Raw genomic sequence first — 24,156 nt, forward strand, 5'->3', positions numbered from 1 at the left:
GAGGGCGGTCGCTGCCCGAGGGTGGCGGGAGGAGCCGCTCCCCGGCGGGCGAGGTTACTTTACAGCCACCTTAGCTGCTTGTTAAAAGCGTCAAAGAGCGTGGAAGTTTTACAAACAGTAATCAAGCGTCGCCCTCCCCAGGGGATGCGGCGGAGAAAAATGAGCCTTGGTGGCGGTGCTGTTGGAGACTGGCAAAACACTTTTTTTGAGGGGATGCGGCGCGCGGCAGGAGGGTCTTTCGCTGTTCCCCCCCCCCCCCCCCCCCCCGCCTTTCGGCAGGAGCTTAAGGCGTCCTTTGGGATAGCTCTGCCCTGGGCTGCTGCCTCTGTGTAGTTATGAGGCACCTCCAACGCCAAACACCTTCAAAACCGTTCCAGCTCCCTGATGTCAGTCAGAACGGGTGCTGATAGTTCGCTGTCACTGAACAGGGGACCCGGGGGGCTGTGCCCCGCCTCGAAGCCGGTGCGCTGCCAAAGGGGAAACCCGCGGGCACCGGCAGACCCCGGAGGGCGGGGCCGGGGGAGCAGCGGCGCACTGTGTGGTGGCCGCCAGGCGGCGCCCCCTCCCTCGGACTCCAACTCCCATCGGCCCCCGCGGAGGGAGCCCATAAGGGAGCGAGCGGGGCGCGCCGCGGGGCGTGTCGGGAGCCGTAGTTTTGCGCGGGCGGGGCGCGGGGCGTGCTGGGAGCTGCAGGCGGGCGGGACTCGGTTTCCCGTGGCGCCGCGCGGCGGTGGTTAACGGCGGGGCCGGGGCGGCGGGGCCGGGGCGGGGAGCGGGCGCCGCACCGGGGCGGCGGGGCCGCGCCGGCCGCCATGGACTCACGGGTGACGGAGCTGTTCGGGGGCTGTTGCCGGCCGGCGGGCGGCGGGGCGGGCGGGGCGCTGCGCGGGCGCGGGGGGGCCGCGCCCGGCGGCGGCGGCGGCTCGAAGACGACGAAGAAGAAGAACGGGCGGAGCCGGGGGGGCAAGGCCAACAACCCACCGTACCTGCCGCCCGAGGTGAGCTCCCCCGGCCGGGCCGACGGCTGCCGCGTCACCTCAGCCGCGGAGGGGGCGCCCCCCGCCCGGGGCCGGGCGCCGCGGGGGGCCCGCGTCGCTCCTGTCAGGGCCGGGCCGGGCCCGGGGCGGGGGGCGCCGCCGCTGCAGAGCTGGAGGGGGCGGAGGGATGGTCGCCCCCCGAGCGGCTCGCTGCGACAGCCCCGGACCCTGGCAGGTTTGGTCGCGGGTCATGGTGCAGGGCAGCCTCTGGAGAGGCTCGGCCCAGGGTCCTGGCGGTGTTGGTGCGGGGTCGTGCCGGGGTTGGGCTGGCAGCCCTGCGGGCGATCCCGCAGCCCCGGCCCCGAGAGCGGTGTGCCCTCCTGCCCCGGTCTCTCCTCCGGGGTTTGACATGGCAGCGTGCAGTGCTTGTGCCCCCAGTGCCAGCGAGCTCCCAGCGTGGTCCACCAAACCCTGCCCGTTAGTAGTATCTCGCTGCCTGGCGTCTGTCTGTGGGTGCTTTGCCGTCTGGGAACTAAATAGCTTCGGAAATAAAGCTTTGCTCAACTGGTAGTCCCGAGCATCCTGTTTGCATCTCTCCCCGAGAGCCGATCTGGTGGGCGTAAGTCCCTTTCCAGCTGCCAAACTCATAGACATTGCTCAGCAGGTTCTAGTGACTCCCTTCCCACCTAATTTGGCAACTGCTTTCTTACATGGAGATCCAGACGGTGCTGACAAGAGTGTGAGGCACTTGCCTCTTGCAGAAGGTAAAAATGGCATTGGTAGTAAGTGGGTGTGTTGGTTAGTTCAGGCAGTTGGCACTGCACTAATAGGGCTGCCACTGTGGGGAGTATTACATTGCCCCAGAGTTGATTGCTTGGCCCCACTAAGTGAGCTTTCTGTAAAATACATATGAGCCTGCGCTGGGAGGGAGCAATTCCTCCACAAGCCAGGGCTGTGACTCTTGGCAAGAAGGAAAAACAGCGCTTTGCTACTGTTAGATCTTCTCCATGGGCAGGACTGTCCCCTGCAGCCGCAGTTTAGTTTTTGTTCCTTTCAGCTGGAGGCTGGACAGGCCCCTGTGGTTTCAGCACAGCTTCCTGTCCCTGGCTACCCTGTGCAGTATGTGGCCCAGCAAGTCTAGGCTTGTTGCTTTTCTAGTCTCAGCTGCCTTGAAAGAGACCCACCCCCTTATTTAGGCGACAGCACAGTATGTGAATGTGTTTTTCTTAGAGCTGGAAAGCTGGTAGATGGTAAGAGAGGAAAATCTTCCACAAGTACCCTTTTCTTACTGCATAGCTCCGCTGCCTGAGAGCTGAGCTGACAATTCAGAACTTCCCTCTGTTGGCCTTTTGCCACCAAAAGCACCGCTGTGGTTAGGAGCTGAGCTAGAAGGCAAGGAGAGGGCTATTGCCTCTCCTGACATGCAAATAGGTGTCCAGAGGAAAAGGAAGTGCTTAGTGTTGGCAGCCCCATTTAGTCTGCCATAGTACTTGGGCTTCCTGCAGGGTCCAGCCCTTTCTCAGCGGTCCTTAGACCGAATCAGTGGGAAAATTACTTCAATATTGGCTATACGTTCTCTTTGGAAAGCTGGAGCCTGTGTACAGACAGTCTCAATCAGGTCTGGTTCTCCAGAACTGCTGGGCCAGTAACCAGCTTGCTGTACTACAAAGAAGTTAGTAGCTTGCTTCCTTATGTCTGTAGTCCTTCTCTCTTGCAGAGAGAAGATACACAAGGATATGGAAAGGAGTCAATGAAAAACTAATTGAGTGAGGCAGGGTATCAGTGTGCAGGAGAGGATGTGGCGACTTCTGTTCCCAGTCCCCTGTTTCTGTGCGCATTGCGTGGATGGAAGCTGCTGGATAGAGTGGGAGTGGGATGCCATGGGTGGCATTGTGAGTCATGGATGGGTGAGAGGGGAGACTTGTAATCATCTGCTGTCCTGTGCCTTTTTGAAACTGGAACTCTCTCTCTCTGTGACTGTTAGACTGGCCCTATTCTTTACTGGCAGTAAAAAATTCCCCCCAAAACAGTATTACCCCCTGTGTCCCTCTCTAGTTTTGTCCTCTGGTTTTCATGATGTGGGATGCAAACAGCAGAAACAAACCTAAAGTAAGTTCTAGTTGAGTGTAAGAATGAATGGCAGAAGAGGCTGTGACCTAACACAGTATATTTCTGCCACTTTCTCTCTCTCTGAAACCATCAGCACGAGCTGCAGAGTATCTGGGCAGCTGATGCCTATAGAAGTCCCTGCTGGCACAGCATTTAACCTTTCTATCTTGTTTCATTCTCTGACCAGGCAGAAGATGGGAACATCGAGTACAAGGTGAGCCTTTTGAGGTTGCAGAAGGAGGTCTTCCTCCCAGAGGGTTATTTTGCCGTGAGTAACTTCACCAAAGACAGCATATGGGGAACACGCCCAAGGAAGGGACAGAAAAGTAGCCACTGTACCAAGGAACTATATCAGTCATCTTCTGTGTCTCTGTGCCTAGCAATACTCAGTATGCTGAGCTGGAAGAGTTTGATCTCAGTATTCATTTTTAGGAATCTGTTTTAGGAGATGAGACCCACTGTGTTTTTCCAGAAATAATCTTCCTTTTGAGAGAGAGCTGCAGGTGTCCCTGATAATCATTTGTCACCTTGTTGTGGCTGTTCTGCCATTTGCACCTACTTGGCTCCTGTGTCACAGATAGGTCCCACAGTGCTATTTTTGCTCCCACAGCAGGCAGGGTACAGATCCCTTTGGCAAGATGCAGAAAAGTTCTTCTACCATACGTATGCACCTTTGTGAAACCCTTTCTCACCTGTCCTATGGCTTCTGTGTAGGCACTAACACGGGCTGTGTTTTCTAGAGGTGAATCAGTGTTGGGGGCATTGCTTCATGGTGTTGGATGGGGGAGTTGCTGGCTTGGGCAATGGGATTCCCTCTGCATCCAGGCTGTGACTCTAACTACCCCCTCCATTAAACAGCTAAAGCTAGTGAATCCCTCGCAATACCGCTTTGAGCACCTGGTGACACAGATGAAGTGGCGACTACAGGAAGGCCGAGGTGAGGCCGTCTATCAGATCGGCGTGGAGGACAACGGGCTGCTGGTGGGCCTGTCAGAGGAGGAGATGCGTGCCTCGCTCAAGACACTGCGCCGTATGGCAGAGAAGTACGTGTTCCCTTTCATCTGCAGGACCCGCAGGCATAAACAGCCTCCAGTAGAGAGGCTCAGCCGCAGGAGTCCCCTGAAGAGCTGGTGGCTCCATTCTACAAAGCCCCTGTATGATTGAAATTCCCTCGTCATGAGGCTCTGGAAATATGAAGGCTATAGGTATAACCCTATAAGGTTATAGGGCTTTTGGCTAGAAGCTTGAGGCTCCTTCCCTGCTATCCCCAGCTTTCATGCTATTCACTTTGCCAGCTGTAATTCTAGAGGCGCAAGAGCTGCTGAGTACAAGTGTGTGTCTCACTCCTTCCTTTCCTGTTTGTGGCAGGGTTGGGGCTGACATTACGGTGCTGCGGGAGAGGGAGGTCGATTATGACAGTGACGTTCCGAGGAAGATAACAGAGGTGCTTGTCCGAAAGGTGCCTGACAACCAGCAGGTAGGGACCTGCGACTTGGCTGTCCTCTCCTGCTGGAGACTTTGCAGCTTCATACAAAGAGCTTCCTTTTGGGACGGGAGCCCAAACCCTAGAGGCACTTTGTCATAGACTTGCCCATAGCAGATGCTTTAAAGGACTGCCAGAGGGAGGCTTGATGATAATGCTTTTCATCTCCAAGATTGTAGTTGAGGCAGATGCCAGTAGGGGAGATTGCCTGGATCAGAGGTGAGAAATTATTTCACTTTCGCTTCTACGGCAACAGTTCTGATGCAGGCCAGTGTGCAAACAAGGAAGGATTTAGAGGTGCTGCTGCAGCGAATGGCCTTTTTTGTGATATCAAAGCCTGATCTGTCACATCACAGCTCTAGAGAGTGTATCACAACAACTGGGCAGTGGTTTGCTGGGAGCAAGAGCAGAATCTGAGCAAGATTACACTGCAGTGTCCATCACGGAGGGAAGCTCTCTGAGGCACATCTCCATTGCCATGTCGCGTTCATGCACACCCAGCACAGCAGCAGTTAAGTTTCATGATTTCTCTGTTCTTCTTCCTGTAGTTCTTAGACCTGCGAGTAGCTGTGCTGGGGAATGTGGACTCAGGGAAGTCAACCCTGTTGGGTGTCCTAACACAAGGAGAGCTGGACAACGGGCGGGGCAGAGCACGCCTCAACCTCTTCAGGCATCTCCATGAAATCCAGTCAGGAAGAACGTCGAGCATCAGCTTTGAGATCCTGGGCTTCAACAGCAAAGGAGAGGTGAGGGAGTGGGCTGCTGAACTCAGAAGGCTGGAGAATAGGACTACCCTCCTGTTACAACTGTAAGAGGACATGAGGGAAGAGAGGTAGCACAGCTCTGTGTCCCTTTAGCTGAACCTGAGTGCTACTTGTCCATTTGCAACAGACATAATTTCTTGCGCCCACGGTGAATGAGCTCTCCTCACTAATACTGAGGTCAAAGTGGATAGATAAGAGTTGGGTTTTCTTCACTTGCCTGCTGGGGCTCCTTCTCTCACTGAATCCTTATGTTTCTCAGGTGGTAAATTACAGCGACTCCCGAACAGCAGAAGAGATCTGTGAGAGTTCTTCCAAAATGATCACTTTCATTGACCTGGCTGGCCACCACAAGTACCTGAAAACAACCATCTTCGGCCTCACCAGCTACTGCCCGGACTTTGCTATGCTGGTGGTCAGTGCCAACACTGGCATTGGTGAGTGTTGCCCTGCCTGCATGGATTGACTGCAACGTGTGAAGAGAAATGGAGAATGGGAGGAGTGGGTCCTTGTTAGCTGGGAACAGTTGTCAAAAAAAAAAAATTAGTCTGGAAGCCTCTACTGATTTCTTGTAAGCCAGTGTCTATGAATGCCTGGGAGGGGAGCAGAGCTGGAATCCTCTTACCAGCTGTAGACCGCATTAAACTGTACCCTGGACAGAGAGGCTTTGTTTAGAATTTGAGGCTGTGTTTGTCAGAGAAAAAAACAACTTTGACATATTCTTAGGGGTGCTGAATCCTGAAGCCTTGTAAAAAGGCAGCTGGAGTTCTCCTACATCTTTCCTTGACATTTTTGTGGCTGTTTTCTGGCAAACTCTAGCCCAAGAATGAAAACTACTGCATCTTTCTGAAGCAAACAGATCAGTCACAAAAATTCTTCGTGGTTTTTATTTTTCTGGACTGATGTTTGGTTTTGTTTAAAAGAATAATTTTTCTTTTTCATTGTGTGATGAACTAAGCAGTTAGGGTGAAATCTCTATAGAGTGGGCCTGTGGGAGAGCCAGGAGACATAGCTGTCGCATAAACAGGCAACGGTGATGACTGCTAGTGCACCTACACTCTCACTTGTCTCCTGCAGCAGGCACAACGAGAGAGCACTTGGGCTTGGCCATGGCCCTCAAGGTCCCCTTCTTCATTGTCATCAGCAAAGTTGACTTGTGTTCGAAAGCCACCGTGGAACGGACAGTGAAGCAGCTGGAGCGAATCCTGAAGCAGCCAGGCTGCAACAAGCTCCCCCTGCTTGTGAATTCAGATGATGATGCTGTTACAGCAGCACAGCAGTTTGCACAGTCTCCCAAGTAAGGGACCATTCCTTTCTTCTACTGGGAGCAGGCAATTCAGACTGGGCTGCTGTGCAGAGCTGGGAAAGGGTGACCACAGGGGAGGTGACCACATCTTGTCTCCTCATCAAGTTTCCTACCTGTGCATTCTCCAAGAAGGCATTTTCCCCTCCCAGGCCTTTTTCTGAGCTCTGGGAGCAGAAGGTGCCTGAGGCTGCACTGGAGTTACTTCTCCATGACAGAAGTGTGGGTTGCCTGGGGATTGGTGCCTTGACCAACCATTGAGGCAGGGGTTACTGTAGAGTTGTACCTAGCCTGTGTGCCCTCCTGCTCTAGCCATTTATTGCTGTAATCTCTGTCCTCTTCCTGGACTCAGTAGATTCAGAATCCCAGCCGCCTTCTGCAGCTGTGCTCTGGCCTTCTGCTTATTCCTGTCTATTTGTGTCTGACAGCATCACCCCAATCTTCACACTGTCCAGTGTTTCTGGGGAGAACCTGGATCTCTTAAAAGTCTTCCTCAACATTCTCCCTCCACTGACCAACAGTAAAGAGCAGGAAGAACTAATGCAGCAACTCACAGAGTTTCAGGTGTGTAAGGGTAGTTTGTTTCCAGTTCTGGTACTGCGCTCATTGGTGTGACGTGACAAACATCTGGGGTATCTGGACACCATGGGGAGAGACATGGTGAACTCCTGGACTATTGGGAGACATTAAAGAAAGGACTTGGTCCTTGAAAAAAGCCTGTTAGACTGGGCTCTGTCCTAACCAAGGGATGCCCATCTTAGGGATAAGATTGTTTCTCTGGTTGCCACTTAAAAGGCGGAGGTTCGTCTAATGGGAAGGTAGTGAGAGCTGGTGAAGGCTCTGAGATGGTGTCCCATGACCAGCAGAGAGGTCACCTCCCTCCACACAAGGGGTGGGCACCTTGCCCTCATTCTGCAGTGCTATTTTACACCTGTCTGAGCAGCTTATTCTTGTTGCCTTGCTGCAGGTCGATGAAATTTATACTGTGCCAGAGGTGGGGACTGTTGTGGGAGGAACTCTGTCAAGGTAAGTGAGGCCAGGCAGACAAGTGTGGGTGTGAATGGTTGCTGCAGTTCCTACAAGGTTAGAGTCACCCACTGCAGATGTGGAAGCAGTGCAAGGCTCAGTCCTGACTGCTGCCAGATGACTGAACCAAGTAAGGGTGAAGCCCTGCAGGCTGTTGGGAGATGCCACGAGCAGACCATAGGTCATGTGGTGGCAAGCAGAGAGTCTGCTCTAAAGCTGCTGGATTAGGAATGTGACCTGTAGCGTTCTGAAGGAAGGCATACTGGGACCCAGAGTTGGCAGAGGTTAGCCATGATCCCAAGGCATTGCTTTCCTCCTTCCTCAAGCGGGGGGGGGGAATGTAGAGGGCAAGTACTCCGATCCCAGCAGAGGTTAACTGCATGCTACCCCATGAGAAGGCTGCTGTCCCTCAGTGTTCGGGAGTCATCAGAGCAGTTTGGCTACCAGCGCATCCACACAGAACAGAGGTGTCAACTGCCCTCCCTCCAGCAGAAACAATGCAGTGTGGCAGAGCACTGGGGACAGAATGGCCCCTGTCTGTACCTGGTATTCTTAGGAGTGATAGTGTGGCTTTCGCTCCTACTGTAGGAAATCCCTGTTCCCACCAGCTTTGCATCCCTGTTATTGGTCCCGGCTAAGAGTCCAAGGACACTCACCTCCTTGGCCCTGCGGAGTTTGTGCAGGTTGATCCTGGAGGTGAAATTTCTTCCTTGTCTCCTGATGAACTCTGTCCTGCTTTTCTGCCCTGGGCAGTGGGATCTGCCGAGAAGGGGAGAACCTGGTGGTTGGTCCCACTGATGATGGGAAGTTCCTCCGGCTGAAAGTGTGCAGTATCCAACGCAACCGCTCTGCCTGCCGCGTCCTGCGGGCTGGGCAGGCAGCCACACTGGCCCTCGGACCCTTTGACCGCTCCCTGCTGCGCAAGGTGAGTCCTGCTGTTGCCAGGTTGCTCACTGGATCAGTGAGCAGGACTGGAGGCTTCCCTGGAGATCCCCCATTGGTAGGGTGGGAATGAAGTAGAGATGTTTGCAGGAAACTTGCTGGAAAGGGAGGAAATGGCCAGGCTACGAGGCAGAATGAGTACAAGGCTGAGAACAGGATGCAAGCCCAAGTCGCAGAGTGCACATGTGTTTGTGGGTTTGGGGGCTGTTCAGAAGCAAGGAGACTGTCCCTAACTGGTCTGAGCTTTGGGTTGTTGTGCAGGGCATGGTCATGGTGAGCCCAGAAATGAACCCCACCATCTGCTCAGTATTTGAAGCCGAGATCGTGCTGCTGTTCCATGCCACAACTTTCCGGAAGGGGTTTCAGGTGACGGTGCACGTGGGGAATGTGCGACAGACTGCTATCGTAGAGAAGATCCATGGAAAGGTAGGCATGGGAGGAAAGGGGATGAAGATGGACCTCCCTGTGGGGTTTGTTGAGATTCCACCATGCCCTCTAGTAGAGCTAGGGGCTAGTGGTATCTTGAGTAGCTGTGTCCCTTTCTAGGAGCACACTCCATCCCTTTATCCTGCCCATTCAGTTGTGTTTCCTCCCAACATGTTAAAGAATTCCCTCCTCACAAAACAAGCAGCATGATGGACTGCAGCAAGACTGTGCAGGGAGGTGAACTCTCCATTCTCCAGAGCTTGTGTCTTTCTGTCTCCCCTTATGCATACAATAATGGGAAGGGCTCAAGCCATGCAGTCTGAGGGAGTTGCCTCATCATCTTGCCTGCTTGTTTGCCTCATCTTCTTAGCATCCACATGCTCCTCTCCTGCATGCATTGGTATGGTAGATGGGTCTAAGCTCTCCCCTTTTTCTTTTCAGGACAAGTTGCGGACAGGAGAGAAGGCAGTCGTCCGTTTCAGGTTCATCAAGCATCCTGAATACTTGAAGATTGGAGCCAAGCTGCTTTTCCGTGAAGGAGTCACCAAAGGCATTGGGCATGTCACTGACCTCCAAGCCATCACCACCAAAGAAAATGGCCTGGAGGAGTCCCTGGGGCCTGGACAGCTGAGCTTCTGACTACCACTAGGTCAGAGAGATCTCCACTCACCAGCAACCGGGGAGAAGGATGGAAGATCCCGTGGCTCTCTGAGTGATGCCTGGAGCTGCTGCTGTCCCATTCTAGCGTGGGTGTCCTCCTCCGCACTGTGTGATGGAGCCTGGGAGAGTTTCTCACATTCAGTGCCATACATGGGGCAAGTTAAGCATGTTCTCCACATCGCCTGCAGCTTTTGTTACCCTGCCCTCCTTCAGAATAGATCAGAGGCACCTGCAGACCTGGGCAGGCAAGTTCTGGCTTTGTTTATTGTTTGAAAATTACTGGTTGGGAGGAGCAGAACCCTTGAAGACTAGCAGTGAAGGGATGTTTTTCTCTCTCGGACACAAGATCTGGTCCCATTTCTGCCCTCTGAGCACTGGGTTGATAACAATCCTCTCTTGAGTCAACCTGCAGCACGTCCTTCTGCGTAGAGGATGGAAGAAACCCTGCTACCCACAGCAGGGTCTTGGTTGAACCTCTCGGAACACATTCAGGACAATTTTTACTGTTTTAATCTTGGTTGGCTTTAATCCGCTGCGTGTCTATTTGTGTGTTGGTTTTGCATTACTTCAATCTGGGTGTCTTACTGTTGGACAAATGTCCTGTTCCCTACTCACATGTACACACTCCTTCAGCATCCTGCTGACTCCTGGGACGCTGTGGCTGCTCCGAGTGGCGCAGCCTCCTGATGTAACGTCGTGAAGGCAAAGGTTGCACTTGCATCTGTTCCTTGCAGCAGCTGGGCAGGAGGCCGTTCTGTGGAGCAGAGCGGGGCCTGGGCCTGTGCTGGCATGTGCAGGTTGTTTCCATGGATGTTCGGCTGACGGTGTCATCTGCACGTTGGCAGCAGTGGTTTGCAGTGGGCTCCCTGGTGTGGCCATTCCAGGTCCCAGTCCAGCTTGCTCCTCACATGCCTGCCTTAATGTGTGAGGAGGACAGGCTATGTTACTAACACAAAACCAGGTGACTTCTATTGTTTAGATGTCATTTGACAGTGGCGCAATTTTATTTCTGTTTCTCCTGGAGGGAGAATTCTTTTCTTTCCCTTGCCACTGGGGTTTGTTGTCAGAGGAAAGCTGATGTTGCCAGCAAGGACTCTGTACACAAAGAGTGGAGCACATTTGTCTCCTACTCTCTGTCATGCAGCTCCCCTGTGTAGCCTGGAGGGTGCAGCAGGGGCTGTGTAGCTGTTGGTTTTATTGTTGACTGTAGCTTTTGGTTTTATTGGTTGGGTTTATTGGTTTTATTGTTGACTGTTAGACCAAATGTGTCTGCTGTGAGCAACAGGCCTTCAGCCAGCCCTGTCGCATGGCATGGAGGCCTGCCAGCCCTGACCGAAGAGAAGGACAAGGGCCTGTGATAGCACTTGAACACCCAAACAGCCCTTCTACCATCCTGAGAGCGAGTTCTGCTTCTGGGCTGCTGGCACGGGCAGTGCCTGTGGGGCTGAGCGGCCCGTGCTGATCTGTGGATGTCGCAAAGCGTCACTCTCTGCTGGGCTGGGCTCTAGCAGGTGGGGAGGTGGTGGCTGCACCCTGCGAAGAGCATGCTGAGGTGTGGGGAAGCTGGTGAAATGGTGATATCCATGAAGGGGTTCAGAGGCAGCTCAGTAGTGACAGGAATGACCTGTCCCTTGGCGGAGCACTGACCCAGTTGAAAATCTGCTTCTTCCCCATCAGCCCAGCAGCAACAGCAGCTGCTAGCTCAGGGTTGCTGCTGAAGCAGGATCCCTCTTTCTTCCCATCCTGGCAGTAGTTTGGGTGTTAACGGTGACGTGGTCTTTCACCCATGCTTGCAAGGAGGACAGACCCAGCTGCCAGCAGGCTCTTCCCTTTGGTGCTAGTGGGTCGCAAAGAAAGCTGCCTGGGGGGCTCCAGCTGTTTGCAGCAGCCCTGGTGTTTTCTGCCCCAAAGTGGGCATGGGGTGCTGTGACCTTCTCTGAAATAGCTGATGGCTGGTCTCACCTCATCCCTGCCATCTGTGTGGCATGACTGTTCTTGGTGCCATGCTCTTCATAATTGCTGTTTTGTTGTCTTGAAATTTTCTAATGCTGGGGATTGTCCCTGTTCCCCAAGCATCTATATAAAATGTACAGAATAAAGATGTTTTATTGAGCTTGCTGGCTGAGTTGTACAATGAGCAAGGGTGGAGCTGGGCTCTTGCCCTGCTGCCCTTGGAGCTGGGTCACGGTTGGAGATGGCTGCTCTTCACCTCTTCCTAAGCTTCCTGCATTCAGCCCTATAAATACCATCCTGTGGCGTGGAAGGAATGCACGCGCGCTGCTGTTTACAACCGTGCTCTCCTTGCTTATCTGAGCAAGCCTGGGTGTGCAGCCTGCGGTGACAGGCAGCCACGTCACCCTGAGCACAGCACTTCAGGCTGTTGTGGGTGGAACAGGCTGCGGCGGGTGCTTCCTCGCAGCCACAAATTCCCCCAGAGCCTAATTAAAGGGATGTTTTCTAGGGCACGCATCTAACCAGTGGTTTGTTTTTAAAAATAGCTGCAACCTGCTCAAGGGCTTTGCCACTGCCTTCTCTCCATGAGAACAGGTAGCTCCCTTGGGACAAGCAGAGACAGAAGGGCTTCCCTGTGGAGGTGACTTGTGTCACTGAAGGGATTTGCCTGGTCTCAACTTGGTTGTGTCAGGTAGTGGTATCTGCTGAGTCTGGTCCGTCCAGACACTTGGGAAATGAGATGTGCTGCTGTCACAGGAGTGTGAGGTAACCCGGCCAGACTGGTTGCTACTTCTCTTTACATGAGAACTTTGGGAAACTTGTCACTTTGCAATGTGAGGGCCGTCATTAATGGGAGTGACTCTGTAATTGCTTCCTCTGCTGATGACCAGCAGAGCTGCATGTACCAGAATGAGCTTCTCATGCTTCCTGAAATCTCACAACTGTGTTGTGAAGTAGTAGACCCTCACTGACAGCAACGTAGCAGCTTCCCAGCGCAGGCTGTCTGCTGGAAGGAGAGCAGCTCAACAGCTGCAAGTTGGATAGTGCAGTTCAGAAATGAAGGGGAAATATCACATGCAAATACAGCTGCACTTTGCATCATTATCAGCTGCCTGAAAGGCTCTCTCCCCCCCTGCCTGCAGCTGATGAAACTCTCTGCAGTGTGTGTTTCCAAACTCCACCCAGTGCTGCCTTGACGTGGCACATTCCTTCCTCCTGCCTTAGGAGCTGAGTTCAAATTATTGGCAGCAGCACTTCTGGAAGAGGCCAGCAGGCTCCAGGCAGCTAGCGGCGTAGCATAGAGCTGAGCCTTGCCAGGCAGCTGAGGGCAAGCACATCTTTGCCCTGGAGCTGGTCTTGCCCCCTCCCTGATATTCTGCTTTGTTGCCTGTTGTAATTTGTGGAGCACTGGGACAGCCACTCTGTTGTGAACTGTGGCCCAGAGAGCTGAACAAGTCATTTGGCAGAACACAATCAAAACAGATACCTGTCATCAATGTGCATGTACTATCACCCAGAGTCTGGGAAAGAGGAAAAGTATGGTTATATATTCTTTCTGCAATGGAGGAAAGCTTTTACAGAGCACTGTGTGACTCTGGTTTGTTTCCCATCCCTTCCATGAGGACTCTAGCAGTAGACTATTTATGTGTCAACAGCAATTATCAGGAACTGGTACTGAGATTTCAAAAAGCCCAACAGAAAGTATGCCTGTGCAGCTCCAGCTTCCTCAAATCTTACTTGACAGAAGCAGTCTTTCTTGTGCACTCCAGAGCTAGTGATACGCATCATGCAATGGACTGCTACACAGAGGGAATTGCCAAACTGTCTATAACAAAAAATCCCAGTGGGGGAATAAAAATTAGTGTCTCCCAGATGGAGTGGGGAGAAGGAACCACAGGGCTAAACTACCATATATGTCTTATACAGTAGGGGCAACGCCTGCAACTGCAGCCAGAGGAGAACCGCCATGAGGTGAAGGCTTCATACTACGTGACTGGATAGGGGTTCAAGCCTAGGCTTGGCTGGAGATTCCCTGGGATAAGCCACTGTGCTTACATTGCCTGCTTTTACAGTAGGAGCAGAATTACTGAGCAGTGATGCTATGGAAATACCCACGGCAGGAGGTGACAGTACGATGCAACTTCTGGTAGCACCAAGGAAGCAGAGGCAAGCTAGCTGCCACCAGCTAAACTGGGTATGTCCAGCATCATATACAATTCATGAGTTGCAGTTCCTCTTAGACTTAGGTTAGAGATAATTTATTAGACTTTTCTGCATTAAAACCTGAGAGACAGTATAAAAACTTTTAACTGTATTTAAAAACACTGATTCTTTAAAAACACTGATTATCTAAAAACTCCCAGCCACGCTGGGAGTTAAGGAGGTAAGCGCTTAAAGAAAAAATCTAAAGTTCTTGTCACACCTTCCCTGGGTCGTTTTGTACTAGATCCTGCTGGAGTCTTAGACTTGTTCTTTGCCTTGGCAGGAGACCTGGAAGCTGCAGCCTTTACACTAGGAGCTGCTGCTGGAGCCACAGGAGCGCTGGGCTCCAGGAAGGAGCTTTGCAGCTCCAGAGCAAAGTGGTAGTCCATGTGCTCTGGGAACTCCCACATCAGCACAAGCTGGTCGCACTTCTCACAGCGCTGCTGGTCCTCTGGCGAGGCAGGAGGGAGTAGGGCGAGCTCAGGAGAGGGTGGCAAATTCTGCTCGTTTCCCTCTATATCTGGCTCTAATTTCAGAGGGGTCCTGGAGCTGGGTGGAGTTGAGGGTGTTTGTGTAGGATCACACAGCAACTTCTCACAGGGAAGCCTCTTGTAAGGAGAAGTAGGGCTCCCATCTCCAGGAGTCTGCTTCACAGGGGACTCCAGGTCACACTGCACCGATGCAAGTCCAACGCCTTCTCTCTCTTGGTGCTCTGGGGAGCCAGGCACAGGCGACTCTGCAGTGGTAGCAGCGGGCAGGCTGGTTGCCGCCACCATCTGTGACTGCTGCTTTTCTGCTGCCTTTTGGAAGAATGACTCGATAGCATTAGCTGGCTTCTGCCTAAGCTCTTTGCTTGGGCTCCTGAAGAACTTGACCCTGGGCCTGCTAGAAGATGTGGTGTTTTGGCTGGTGGTGGCAGTGCCATCAGGCTGGCTATGACTCGTCAGGAAGGTGGCGATGCCTGCAGAGAGGAGTGTGGCAGGCTCTGAGAACCTGTTTGCCGAGAGAAGTACCGATATGAGCGGTGGAGACCTGCAAAGGACAGACCAACATCAGCTCAGACACCAGCCCAGGAAGCAAGAAGTCTTTTAAGGTAAGACTTTAAGCAACATAAAATGTTCACAGGCAGGGGACAGGGGGACTTCAGTCCGGGTATCTGGCAAGGGGTGGGAGAAGTGTTTTTTCTGACAAAATTTTTGTAGTAGTAATACTGCTACCTCCAAAACAGAGTCTCACCAACATATCAGGCTGAGTTGGGCAGAGGAGAAAGCCACTTCCCAGAACAGCATTTCCCAAAGGAAAGGGCACGGGAGCAGGGGCAGCTGGCTGCCAGCCTGGACTTTCAGTCCACCACAGGCCAGAGCTGCTGTGAGACTCCCAGGCAAGGTGAGAGGGCCGTAAGGGAGCAGCAGCCTTGTCGGAGCCTAACAGACAGGACCTTCTTGTCCTAACTATGCCTCAGCCTTCACTGCAGAGCAGGAGGAAGGAAGGAAGTAACATTGAATACGGGAGCTGTGCACCTTAGTTTTCCTTCCTGTCTCAAACGCCCCCTCCCAAAAAGCACCTTTGTTCTTAGGGGAGGAGAGCAAGGCCTAGCTAGCTTCTCCAGCCCAGCAGGGCAAGGACTACCTCGATCTAGCTGGACACCCCCTGCCAGCAGCAATCAATCATCAGCTCCAAGTACAGAAGTGTCTCTCCAGATGTGGGGCTAGGAAGAGGCCAGGCTCTCACAGCCATCCCACCGCTAAACAAGGGGAGTTTGCGGCGCTCCGCTGTGCATGTGCTGGGGATCACTTTTCCTGCCAGTCAACATAATGCTCTTCCTTTCTGTCAGGTCGCTGTCTCATCCTGCACCTCCCACAGCAGAACAACCCCTGACAGGGACGTGAACCACTTCCTCCCACACTCACCAAGCCGCCTGCTGAGCCCCAGCCATGTTGCAGTTTTGGATGAGGGCAAAGGCATCGCTGCACATCTTCTGGGCATCGTAGCGGGACAGAGCGCAAAAGCGGGACACCCGGGTGTCTCCCTCCATGCGGATGACCACCATCAGCTGCTTGGCCACTCGGTGGTTCTGCAGAGAGAAGAGGGAGCTGTGTCTCACGCGACACCTGCAGGAAAGAGCAGGAATGGCCGAGGAGACCATCTCGCTGCCCAGAACCCTCTACTATCAGCTACCACTTTGCTATGATGCTGTGTGACAGATGGCAGCTTGTCCTGCCTGGTCTGATCTCCAAGGGAGGAGATACAGGACAGCAAGTGCTTATACAGCTGTGCCACACAGGATGGGAAGCAGTTAGTCCTTGCTTTCCTTCAAAGGCAGCTGCGTGCCTTTTCTTGGTCCCCCTACAGCGATGAAGCTAGCAGATTAATCTCACCCTGGCCCGCAGTCTACGATGCAGATTTGAAACATCGCTTCCTTTCGCAGCCCACAGCACAGGCAGAGCTGCATCAGCAAAGGGCTTGCAAGGGAGCAGCAGTGCAGCAGGATGAAGGTGCAGCGCCTTTCAGATCGCTGCATCCTAAAGCACTGGACAAGGACCGTCCTTAGCACTGCAGTGTTCTGGCAAAACCATCATTCCTGGCTGGGCTCCTCTACACCTCTTTGCCTGGGGCACCTCAGCACACATCTGAGGGCAAGCAGATTTCCTCCCCTACCTCCCCTACACCACCCTCAGCCTCCTGCAAACAGTTCATGGTGCAAACACCACGTGGCTTCCTGAAGGCCAGCAGGGAGAACGCTGTCTCCGTGCCTCCCCTCCTTACCTGGCTTCTGTCCTTGATCAGTCGGGATTCCAGCTCCAAGGCCAGCTGCAGAAGCCAGTGTTGCACCTGGACAAAATAGCGGTAATGGACAGGTTGGGCCTCTGCTCACAGCACTGCCACCAGGCCAGAGCAATGCTCTGCACACCAGGGAATGCTGGAGGGGGATCAGAATGGAATGGACACAGACTATCATGAGGCCCCGTGTCTAGAGCACTCCTGGAGAAATTGGCGCAGGTGAGGACCAGGGGCAAGGCATTGTAAATACCATACAAGTCCTGCAGCATTACTACTAGACTTTGACAAGTAATCTGGGTCCCCTGCCCTGGATCCTCTTTGCGTCTCCTTACAGCTCTGTGGAAACCTCTCTGCAGCTTACAGGTAAGGTGCCACCTCCCTTTTTCTTTGGGCTACTGACCTTCTTTCTAGCAACCAAGCCCTTGAAGCTTGGCACCGTGAATACCTTTTGAATAGCACAGGCCCACAGTTTTGCTTGTGGAAATTACAACAAGGTTGGACCTCTTTGTGCAGGAGTTTGTCAATGCATTTCTGTCAAATAGGAATTTCCATAATTCCTGGGGCCCAAACCACCTCCTCCCACCAAGCCCCTAGGCTGAGTTTCAGGGCACTGTGACACAGAAGAGCAGTAGTTCTGCAAGCTGGTCTCAGCCTTTAGGGTTCTCATCTTCTCCAGTGCAAAGGCCAAGCCTTGTGCTAGATGTAGGCTTCTCCTACCTCCTTCTGCGTGGCCAGGGCTGTCCTCCCAGGGAAGTTCTTGCTACAGCCAATGGACTGGGGCAGGTACCGGTTTTTGACAGGTTCCTCTTCAATTCCTCTGCACAGGTCATAGAGCCAGGACCTGAAAGCCACAGAGGAAGCATTAGGTAAAAGGCAGCCACAGACAGGCAGGCATCACTGGGCAGCAAGTCAGCCTTCTGCTGAGCCCTGCTTTCAGCTCTGTGCAAGCTGTGACTGCGTCTCATCCCCAGCTCTGCAGTTGCAGCCGCAGCTGAACAGACAGGCTTCCTTCAGGCTACAGCTGCCTGTCAGTGCAACTCCTCTGCCTCTTCTGAAGTGGCAACAGTTCACCAGTCTGCAGGGCACCCCAGTCGCTGCTCTGGGCCCAGAAGTGGTGTTTCAAACTTCAGTCCAGCCTTGTAATTGCCTCTGTAATGAGACTGTCAAGCCTGCCTGCTTCCCAGCCTGCAGGGAGCCTTTCCACAAGTTGGCCCCATCCTTAGACACCGTGGAGGAAGGCAGAGGAGCTGGCTAACAGACAAAACATTATCCTGGGGAGGGTGACTGGGAGCAGGCGAGACTGGAAGCCTGTTTGTGGGCCTACTAAACCAATCCTTCTCAAAGATGTCACTGAAGTTTTACCTTCCAACCTTCCTAATCACAGCAGAACAACCTGTGACTGAAAGGAAGTCTCAGTTCCTGCCAAGAGCCAAGTTGTGGTTAGTGGTTTATCATTACCCAGTTTTGTCTCCAAAGTGAGTCTGGAGTTCTGTCTCACTGAACTGTGTGAGCTGCCCAATGTACTCTACTCCCAGGATGTCTGTGATGGCAGTGCCAAGCTTGCCTCCCAGGTTACGGCTACAGCACAGAAAAAAAAGAGAAAGAGAAAACACAAATGAAGCATCATGTGGAGACTATGCCAAGTCTTGCAGCAGCTGTCCCTAGGTCAGGACAGCTAGAAGCAGTCAGGAACTAGCAGGACAAAAGGGAACACTTAAAACATAACAGCTCTTCTGCTCGTAATAGAAGGACACATAGGAGTTGAAGTGGGAACTGCTCCTTGGCTCACCCAGTTTCAGTGCTTCTCCCTCAGCTCCATCTTCAAAACGTGATCCCAAACCATGCTGTGAAGAATGCCTCACACAATCCCTGCTTCCTCCTACACAGACAGGACCCTTCCCCACACACCCCCCTCTCCATCCCTAGTGAGACACTGAAGGCAGAGAGCAGCAGTGCAGGTCTGGAGAGCAGGACCAAGGATCCATTCCTCTGGAGCAGCGGTGCTGGTAACTCTTCCCTACACCAGGAAAAGTACTTGTGCACGGTGTGGATGCTCAAAACCAAACCTGCTCTCTGGGAGCACAGATCTGTCACTCACACTGGGGCACAGCTATGGCCTCCTTGCCCACAGTTGCTCCTGGCTTACACCTATGCACCCCAGCAGTCATCCTAAGCACAGCCCTACCCAGGGAAAAGCTGCCCACAGGATGCTCGTGGGCTCTTTGAGTGTGGTCCCTTCACTGGCAGGGCTGCAGCTCCTCCTCAACTGTCACTCACAGCTGTGAGGAATTAGTGGCAGGATTTCCTCTGTTTCTTACAAGCATTGATGAGCAGTTACTGTGGAGTTGAAAGCCTTTGCTGGCTGCTATCAATTAGCATCAAATTGTTCTCTGTTGAGGTGGCCAGGAACAGTTTCCTACCCCCAAGTCACTTTAGTTCTGCTCACACAAGCAACGATAACTGACAGGAGCAAGTACCGCAACAACAAACAGGGCTCTCTTCCTGATAAAAGCCTAGATTGTGGAAGCATAGCACCAGCATTTCAAATACATGCTCTTGCCACAGAGCAGCTCAACCTGACCCCCAGGCTGCACAAAAGCAGGCAGCTTCCCAGTACTTACATATTGCCAACAGGTAGTCGGCTGAAGAGCTGTGGGACAAACCGCGAAGATACTAGCGTCTGGCGGTTGGGCTTGTTTAACCCACAGCCCAGTTTTGCCAGTGTCTGTAATACAGAAGAGGGTGGAAACCCTGTTATTACAAACTTTGCACTGACTTTATTGTGACTCTATCTAACAGCTTGTGCTCTATCACCTCTAAGAGCTGCCTTTAGAATAGCTGCTTGGAAGGACGTGCAGGTTGCACCATTGCTTGCTCCCAGGTAGTACCCACCTTGGGACTTGGCACGCACTGGCTGGGTACTCTGAAAGCACTGCTGCTTCCAGACTCCTAGCTCTGCAAAGGGCTGGACTCCTGCTCCAGCCAGTTTAGGGGATCTGGGTCTATCACCACTTCTGGTTGGCTTAGTTTTCCATCAGGCAAGCATGTTAGAGCTTCCAGAGCATCCCCATAATCCTCCCCAAGCTATTTCTCTCACTATGTTTTGCTCCTTCATCTTCTGTGCTTGCTTTCCTTTTTCTCAATGTCACTATTTTAATCTTCTCTCTGCGAGGTCCACAGCAGCATAATGCTGCAAAAGGAAATCTGCAAAATACAGAATTGCTAGCCTGGAAAGGATGTTCTCTAGCCTATCTGCTATACAGCCTCCCCTCCCACTCTAATCTACCACAGGATCAAGAATACACAGACCAGCCTGAAATACGTTTAGCTGGGTGTTTGGGGGTTTTTTTGAACAAGTCGAATAATTTCCTCTTTCACTGCTTTACCACGCATCCTATAACTAAGCAAAATTTCTTTCCTGCCTATTGAGCTATGATCTTTATTAACAACCTGTTTTACAGGCTTACATACTTTCTCACTCTTTTCTAGACAGAGTAGATCCCCTTCCTTCAACTTTTCATATCCAGTCATTTTCCAGATGTCCAATTATTGTTATTCTTGTTTCACTGGAGACTCTTCCAAGTTTACCCACACTCTTCATAAAGTGAAGTGCTACAAGCTAAACCAATCACTGAGACTTCATGGGGAGAAATAATTTACTTTTTCTGACACCTTCTCTAATCTGCACATGCTGAAACAGGATTTGCCATTTCTACAACAGCTCTCATATTACTGACTCATCCTGCGGCTTGTCCACAATAACTCCAGGCTACTTCCTGATTTACTGTGACTTAGCCAAAAGCCTACTGGTTGCTTTTTTCCTTTAAACCACACAGTCAGTGAGGAGCATAAGAAGCACTGCTTGGTGATTTCAGACTGTTTCTGGGCTTTTCCAAGCCCAGAATTTTCAGCTCTGATTTCATCTCCCAGAATTCTCACAGCCCAGGCCCTGAGCCCCATCTGTGCTTAGCATCACCCGAATTCCTACAGCTGTTCCCTCTCTATAGGCTTCAGTGAAAATATTGGCTCTTAGCCAACCTCAGAGGATTTCCCCCCCCCCCCAGGATCCCACTCTAAACATCCCAATCTGAGTGCAACTCACTGATCAAAATCATTATGGAAAACAGTAAGATATTCTTCAGCTAAGTGCATGCCTTTCAGATAACCTCAGTCATGTTGTGTTTTGCTAAGGCATCATCGTCAGCTTATGTGACTCAGAGTGAGGTGCATTAGAAACCTTAAGGTGAACACCTCACATCTGCAGTTTCCCCTGTACATTAGGCTACTTATGCTGTCAAAGAGGGCACATAAATGAGTTTGGCACAAGTGGTTCTTGATAAAACTATGCTGTTGTCCTCCAGCTGCTTCCAAATAGCTCATTCAATTATTTGGTCTCATTTATCAGCTGGGTTCCTGGTGTACCCTAATGAGTTAGCTCACTAGGAAGAAAAGTCCCTCAGGAGAGTTTTCTTTAGAAAAAAAGATGACCTTAAAGCAGGTAACCTCCACCTTGAGTTTTAGCCAGGGAATGGTTTTTACTGACACAAATTCCCAGTGACTTGGAGAAAGAATACCAGTTTGGGGCACTGAGGTGAGTTGGGTTGCTTCTCCTCTTTCTGGTCCATCGGTCTCTACCCCTGCTGGCCGCGCTTTGGGTGATGCTCAGCCAGCTGCTGAGAGCAGCCGCAGGAGCACTTCGTGCATGACAGCAGCTGCAGAAACAAACGGACTTTGATGCTGCAGCTACAAAGGGTTTCCTGCTGGGTGGTCTACTGAGAGCACCTAGCACTTGTTTCATTCTTTGCAGAAAAGGTTTGTACCTACAGAGGTAAGCTGGCTGTGGGAGCACTGTAGCGTGTTCTGCACAGCCACATATAGGCTCTGGTAATCTCTGCACTGTGCTTGCTGGTACAGATATACAGTTCTTCAGGGGTAGTACAGTACATTAGAATTTCCTTTTTTTTTTTTTTTTTAAAGAAAAAAGTGTTGGCATGCAAAATGGAAGCTGGGACAAGCTGCTAGGGATAGCAGGGATGTTCTCTGTTATTCTTGATTAAAGAGAGCAAAAAGGCAAATTGGAAATTTCTACACCAGTGATCTTCCTCAGCTAGCTCATTTCTGCCTCACAGTCTGCTCTAGTTTCAAGGTGAGCTGGTGTAGAACCAGCTCAGTACCTGTGTACAGCTGGCAATAGTTCCAGTTGGTTCTGCAGCAGTCTAAGATAAAATTTATCTACCTTAGGTTCCAAAGTATCCATTTAGTCTTTATCTTTTTTCTATTCAGAGCCTACATTATTAAAGTCATAATTGTACACATAAGCCCCTTTTGCAAAGAATGAAACTAGTGCTAGGTGCTCTCGGTAAACCACCCTGCATTTCACCCAGCAGGAAACCCTTTATAGCTGCAGCATCAAAGTCCGTTTGTTTCTGCAGCTGCTGTCATGCACGAAGTGCTCCTGTGGCTGCTCTCAGCAGCTGGCTGAGCATCACCCAAAGCGCGGCCAGCAGAGGTAGAGACTGATGGACCAGAAAGAGGAGAAGCAACCCAACTCACCTCAGTGCCCCAAACTGATATGCTTCTTCCTCCAAGTCACTGGGAATCTGTGTCAGTGAAAATCATTCCCTGGCTACAGCACTGTTGCCTAAAACTCAAGGTGGAGGTTACCTGCTTTAAGCTCACGTTTCTTCCTGAAGAAAACTCTCCTGAGGGACTTAAAACCCTTTTCTTCCTAGTGAGCTAACTCATTAGGGTACAGCAGGAATCCAGGCAGTAAATTAATTGAGTGCTGACTGCATAGGCCACATCTCGGGGGGGGAAAAAAAACCCACCTCCTCCCCTTCCCCAGATGTCCTGTAATTTCCCTGAAGGTATGCTCATACAAGACTGCATTCCCCACTCAGCTCATCTTCTATGGGAGACTGGGAAGCGTGCATAGGAGAGTGTCTACAGCAATTCTGACTCTGCTACTCAGAAGAAACCAGGCTGATGTGTTATACACATACCTTGTTGTGCGAAATCCCAGCTGAACACCTGAATCCAGTGGCTGCTTCTACAGCCACCCTAATTTCTTCCACAATTACTGCACCCATGGTCAGCAGCACGTCAGGACAATCAGGGTTATCAAAAGACAGCGACGCCAGCCACTCCTGCAAGCCACGCTGCCGCAGCTCCTCTAGAAAAGGGACACAAAGGGGATCGACATGGGCATTTCTTGCTGAGCCCAGCAAAGGGACCGGCAGCATCAGCCAGCCCCAGCCAACAGCCCCATGCTGCCGCAGCTGCGTGCCAAGAGCAAGGACGAGAAGCAGGCACCGTAAAAGCCATTCACTGGGGAAAACGCAGATCCCATCTACCACGCTCTTGCTTCGGGGGAGAGAAAGCAGCCCACCTCTGCTGATGTACAGGGAGCGTTACCGATGGGGCAGAGAGAGACAGCACAGGAGCCCCGGGGGCGGCGGCACTCGCCTGCCTTTCTCGCTGCGCTGCACGGCCGCAAAGCAAAGCCAAGCCGCCGGAGCCGCCCCGCCGCGGTACGCCAAGCGCCGGCACCGGCGGCCGAAGCCCCGCGGCGCCGGGCCGGGCCGGTGCGTACCCTTCCCGCCGGGCTGGGGGCCGGGGCCGGGGCCGGGGTCGTCGGGCAGCCCCTGCACGAAGGTGGTGGGCAGCAGCGCGTCCGCCAGGGGGCGCCCCCGCAGGGCCCGCAGCCGCTCCCGCGCGCTGCCCGTCAGGTCCAGGTACGCCTCGTCGATGCTGGCCCGCTCGATGGCGGCGAAGCGCGACAGCACCTGCATCACCTCCACGCTGGCCTCCCGGTACCTGCCGGGCGGCGGGCACAGCCTCAGGCGCCGCTCCCCGCCAGGCGGCCGCCACCGCCGCCCCCGGCCCGATCCCCGGCCCCGCTCACCGGGTGAGGTCGGCCTTGCCCCGCGCCTGGGGCACCCGCGCCAGCGCCAGCTCCGGGCACAGCGCCCGCGCCTCCGTCGCCCACATCCCGCGGGACACGCCGAAGGCGCGCGCCTCGTAGCTCACCGCGATGACCCTGCGAGAGACGGAAGGCAGTGCAGGGCGAGCGCGGCCCGCCGCGGGGAGGGCTGCGAGGAGCCGGGGCCGCGGCCGGCTCACCGCCGGCGACGGCGGCACCTACCCGCCGCCCTGCCACTCTGTGTACTGCACCACGGCGCAGGGGCGGCCGCGCAGCTCCGGGTTGAGGCGCTGCTCCACCTGCATGAAGAAGCAGTCCATGTCTACCAGAGCCACCACACGCTCCCGGCCCCGCGACATCGCCACAGCGGCACCGCCACCCGACTGACTGACCGCCCGCCCGCCCGGCGGGGTGGAGCGCCGCGCCCCGCCCCGCCCCGCCGCCTCCCGGGAGCCGTAGTCCCCACGCGGGGCACGCCGGGAGTTGTAGTTCGGGGGCGCCGCCATGGTGCTCGGCGCATGCGCGTTCCCCGCCGGCACCCCCCCTCCCCCCCCCCGCACATGCGCAGAGTCGCTGCGGTGCCGCGCGTGCGCCGCGTGCCGGCCGCCCCC

The 24,156-nt window shown here is 53.2% G+C and overlaps 2 protein-coding genes across 3 annotated transcripts; one reads left to right on the forward strand and one right to left on the reverse strand.

Annotated features, from left to right (window-relative positions):
* Positions 1-812: 812 nt before the first annotated feature.
* Positions 813-9,681, forward strand: GTPBP2 (GTP binding protein 2). Of its 2 annotated transcripts, none has more exons than XM_075708507.1 (12): positions 813-998; positions 3,274-3,300; positions 3,945-4,129; positions 4,455-4,563; positions 5,118-5,315; positions 5,593-5,767; positions 6,408-6,627; positions 7,062-7,197; positions 7,601-7,659; positions 8,413-8,584; positions 8,863-9,027; positions 9,469-9,681. In XM_075708507.1, exons 1-12 carry the CDS (start codon positions 813-815, stop codon positions 9,664-9,666), a joined length of 1,830 nt encoding a protein of 609 aa, XP_075564622.1. In that variant the 3' UTR covers positions 9,667-9,681. The 2 variants fall into 2 exon arrangements, with proteins under 2 accessions (XP_075564622.1, XP_075564623.1); XM_075708508.1 differs by lacking the exon at positions 813-998 and adding an exon at positions 2,819-2,869.
* A 4,328-nt stretch (positions 9,682-14,009) lies between these two features.
* Positions 14,010-23,904, reverse strand: POLH (DNA polymerase eta). Its single transcript, XM_075708506.1, has 10 exons — positions 23,768-23,904; positions 23,528-23,662; positions 23,216-23,439; positions 22,626-22,795; positions 19,245-19,348; positions 18,082-18,201; positions 17,341-17,464; positions 16,609-16,674; positions 15,753-15,916; positions 14,010-14,874 (listed from the first exon to the last, which is right to left on the reverse strand). Exons 1-10 carry the CDS (start codon positions 23,902-23,904, stop codon positions 14,016-14,018), a joined length of 2,103 nt encoding a protein of 700 aa, XP_075564621.1. The 3' UTR covers positions 14,010-14,015.
* Positions 23,905-24,156: the final 252 nt, after the last annotated feature.

This window comes from Pelecanus crispus, chromosome 3, assembly GCF_030463565.1.
Source record: "Pelecanus crispus isolate bPelCri1 chromosome 3, bPelCri1.pri, whole genome shotgun sequence".
In the NCBI taxonomy this organism is placed as follows: Eukaryota; Metazoa; Chordata; class Aves; order Pelecaniformes; family Pelecanidae; genus Pelecanus; species Pelecanus crispus.

Excerpts from the sequence above, each read along its gene's own strand:
- GTPBP2 (XM_075708507.1), top strand. The coding sequence starts at position 813 with ATGGACTCACGGGTGACGGAGCTGTTCGGGGGCTGTTGCCGGCCGGCG. Across the intron at positions 5,316-5,592 it reads GCTTCAACAGCAAAGGAGAG|GTGGTAAATTACAGCGACTC; the intron begins GTGAGGGAGTGG and ends TATGTTTCTCAG. Across the intron at positions 6,628-7,061 it reads CAGTTTGCACAGTCTCCCAA|CATCACCCCAATCTTCACAC; the intron begins GTAAGGGACCAT and ends TGTGTCTGACAG.
- POLH (XM_075708506.1), bottom strand. The coding sequence starts at position 23,904 with ATGTCGCGGGGCCGGGAGCGTGTGGTGGCTCTGGTAGACATGGACTGC. Across the intron at positions 23,663-23,767 it reads ACAGAGTGGCAGGGCGGCGG|GGTCATCGCGGTGAGCTACG; the intron begins GTAGGTGCCGCC and ends CGTCTCTCGCAG. Across the intron at positions 23,440-23,527 it reads GGCAAGGCCGACCTCACCCG|GTACCGGGAGGCCAGCGTGG; the intron begins GTGAGCGGGGCC and ends GCCGCCCGGCAG.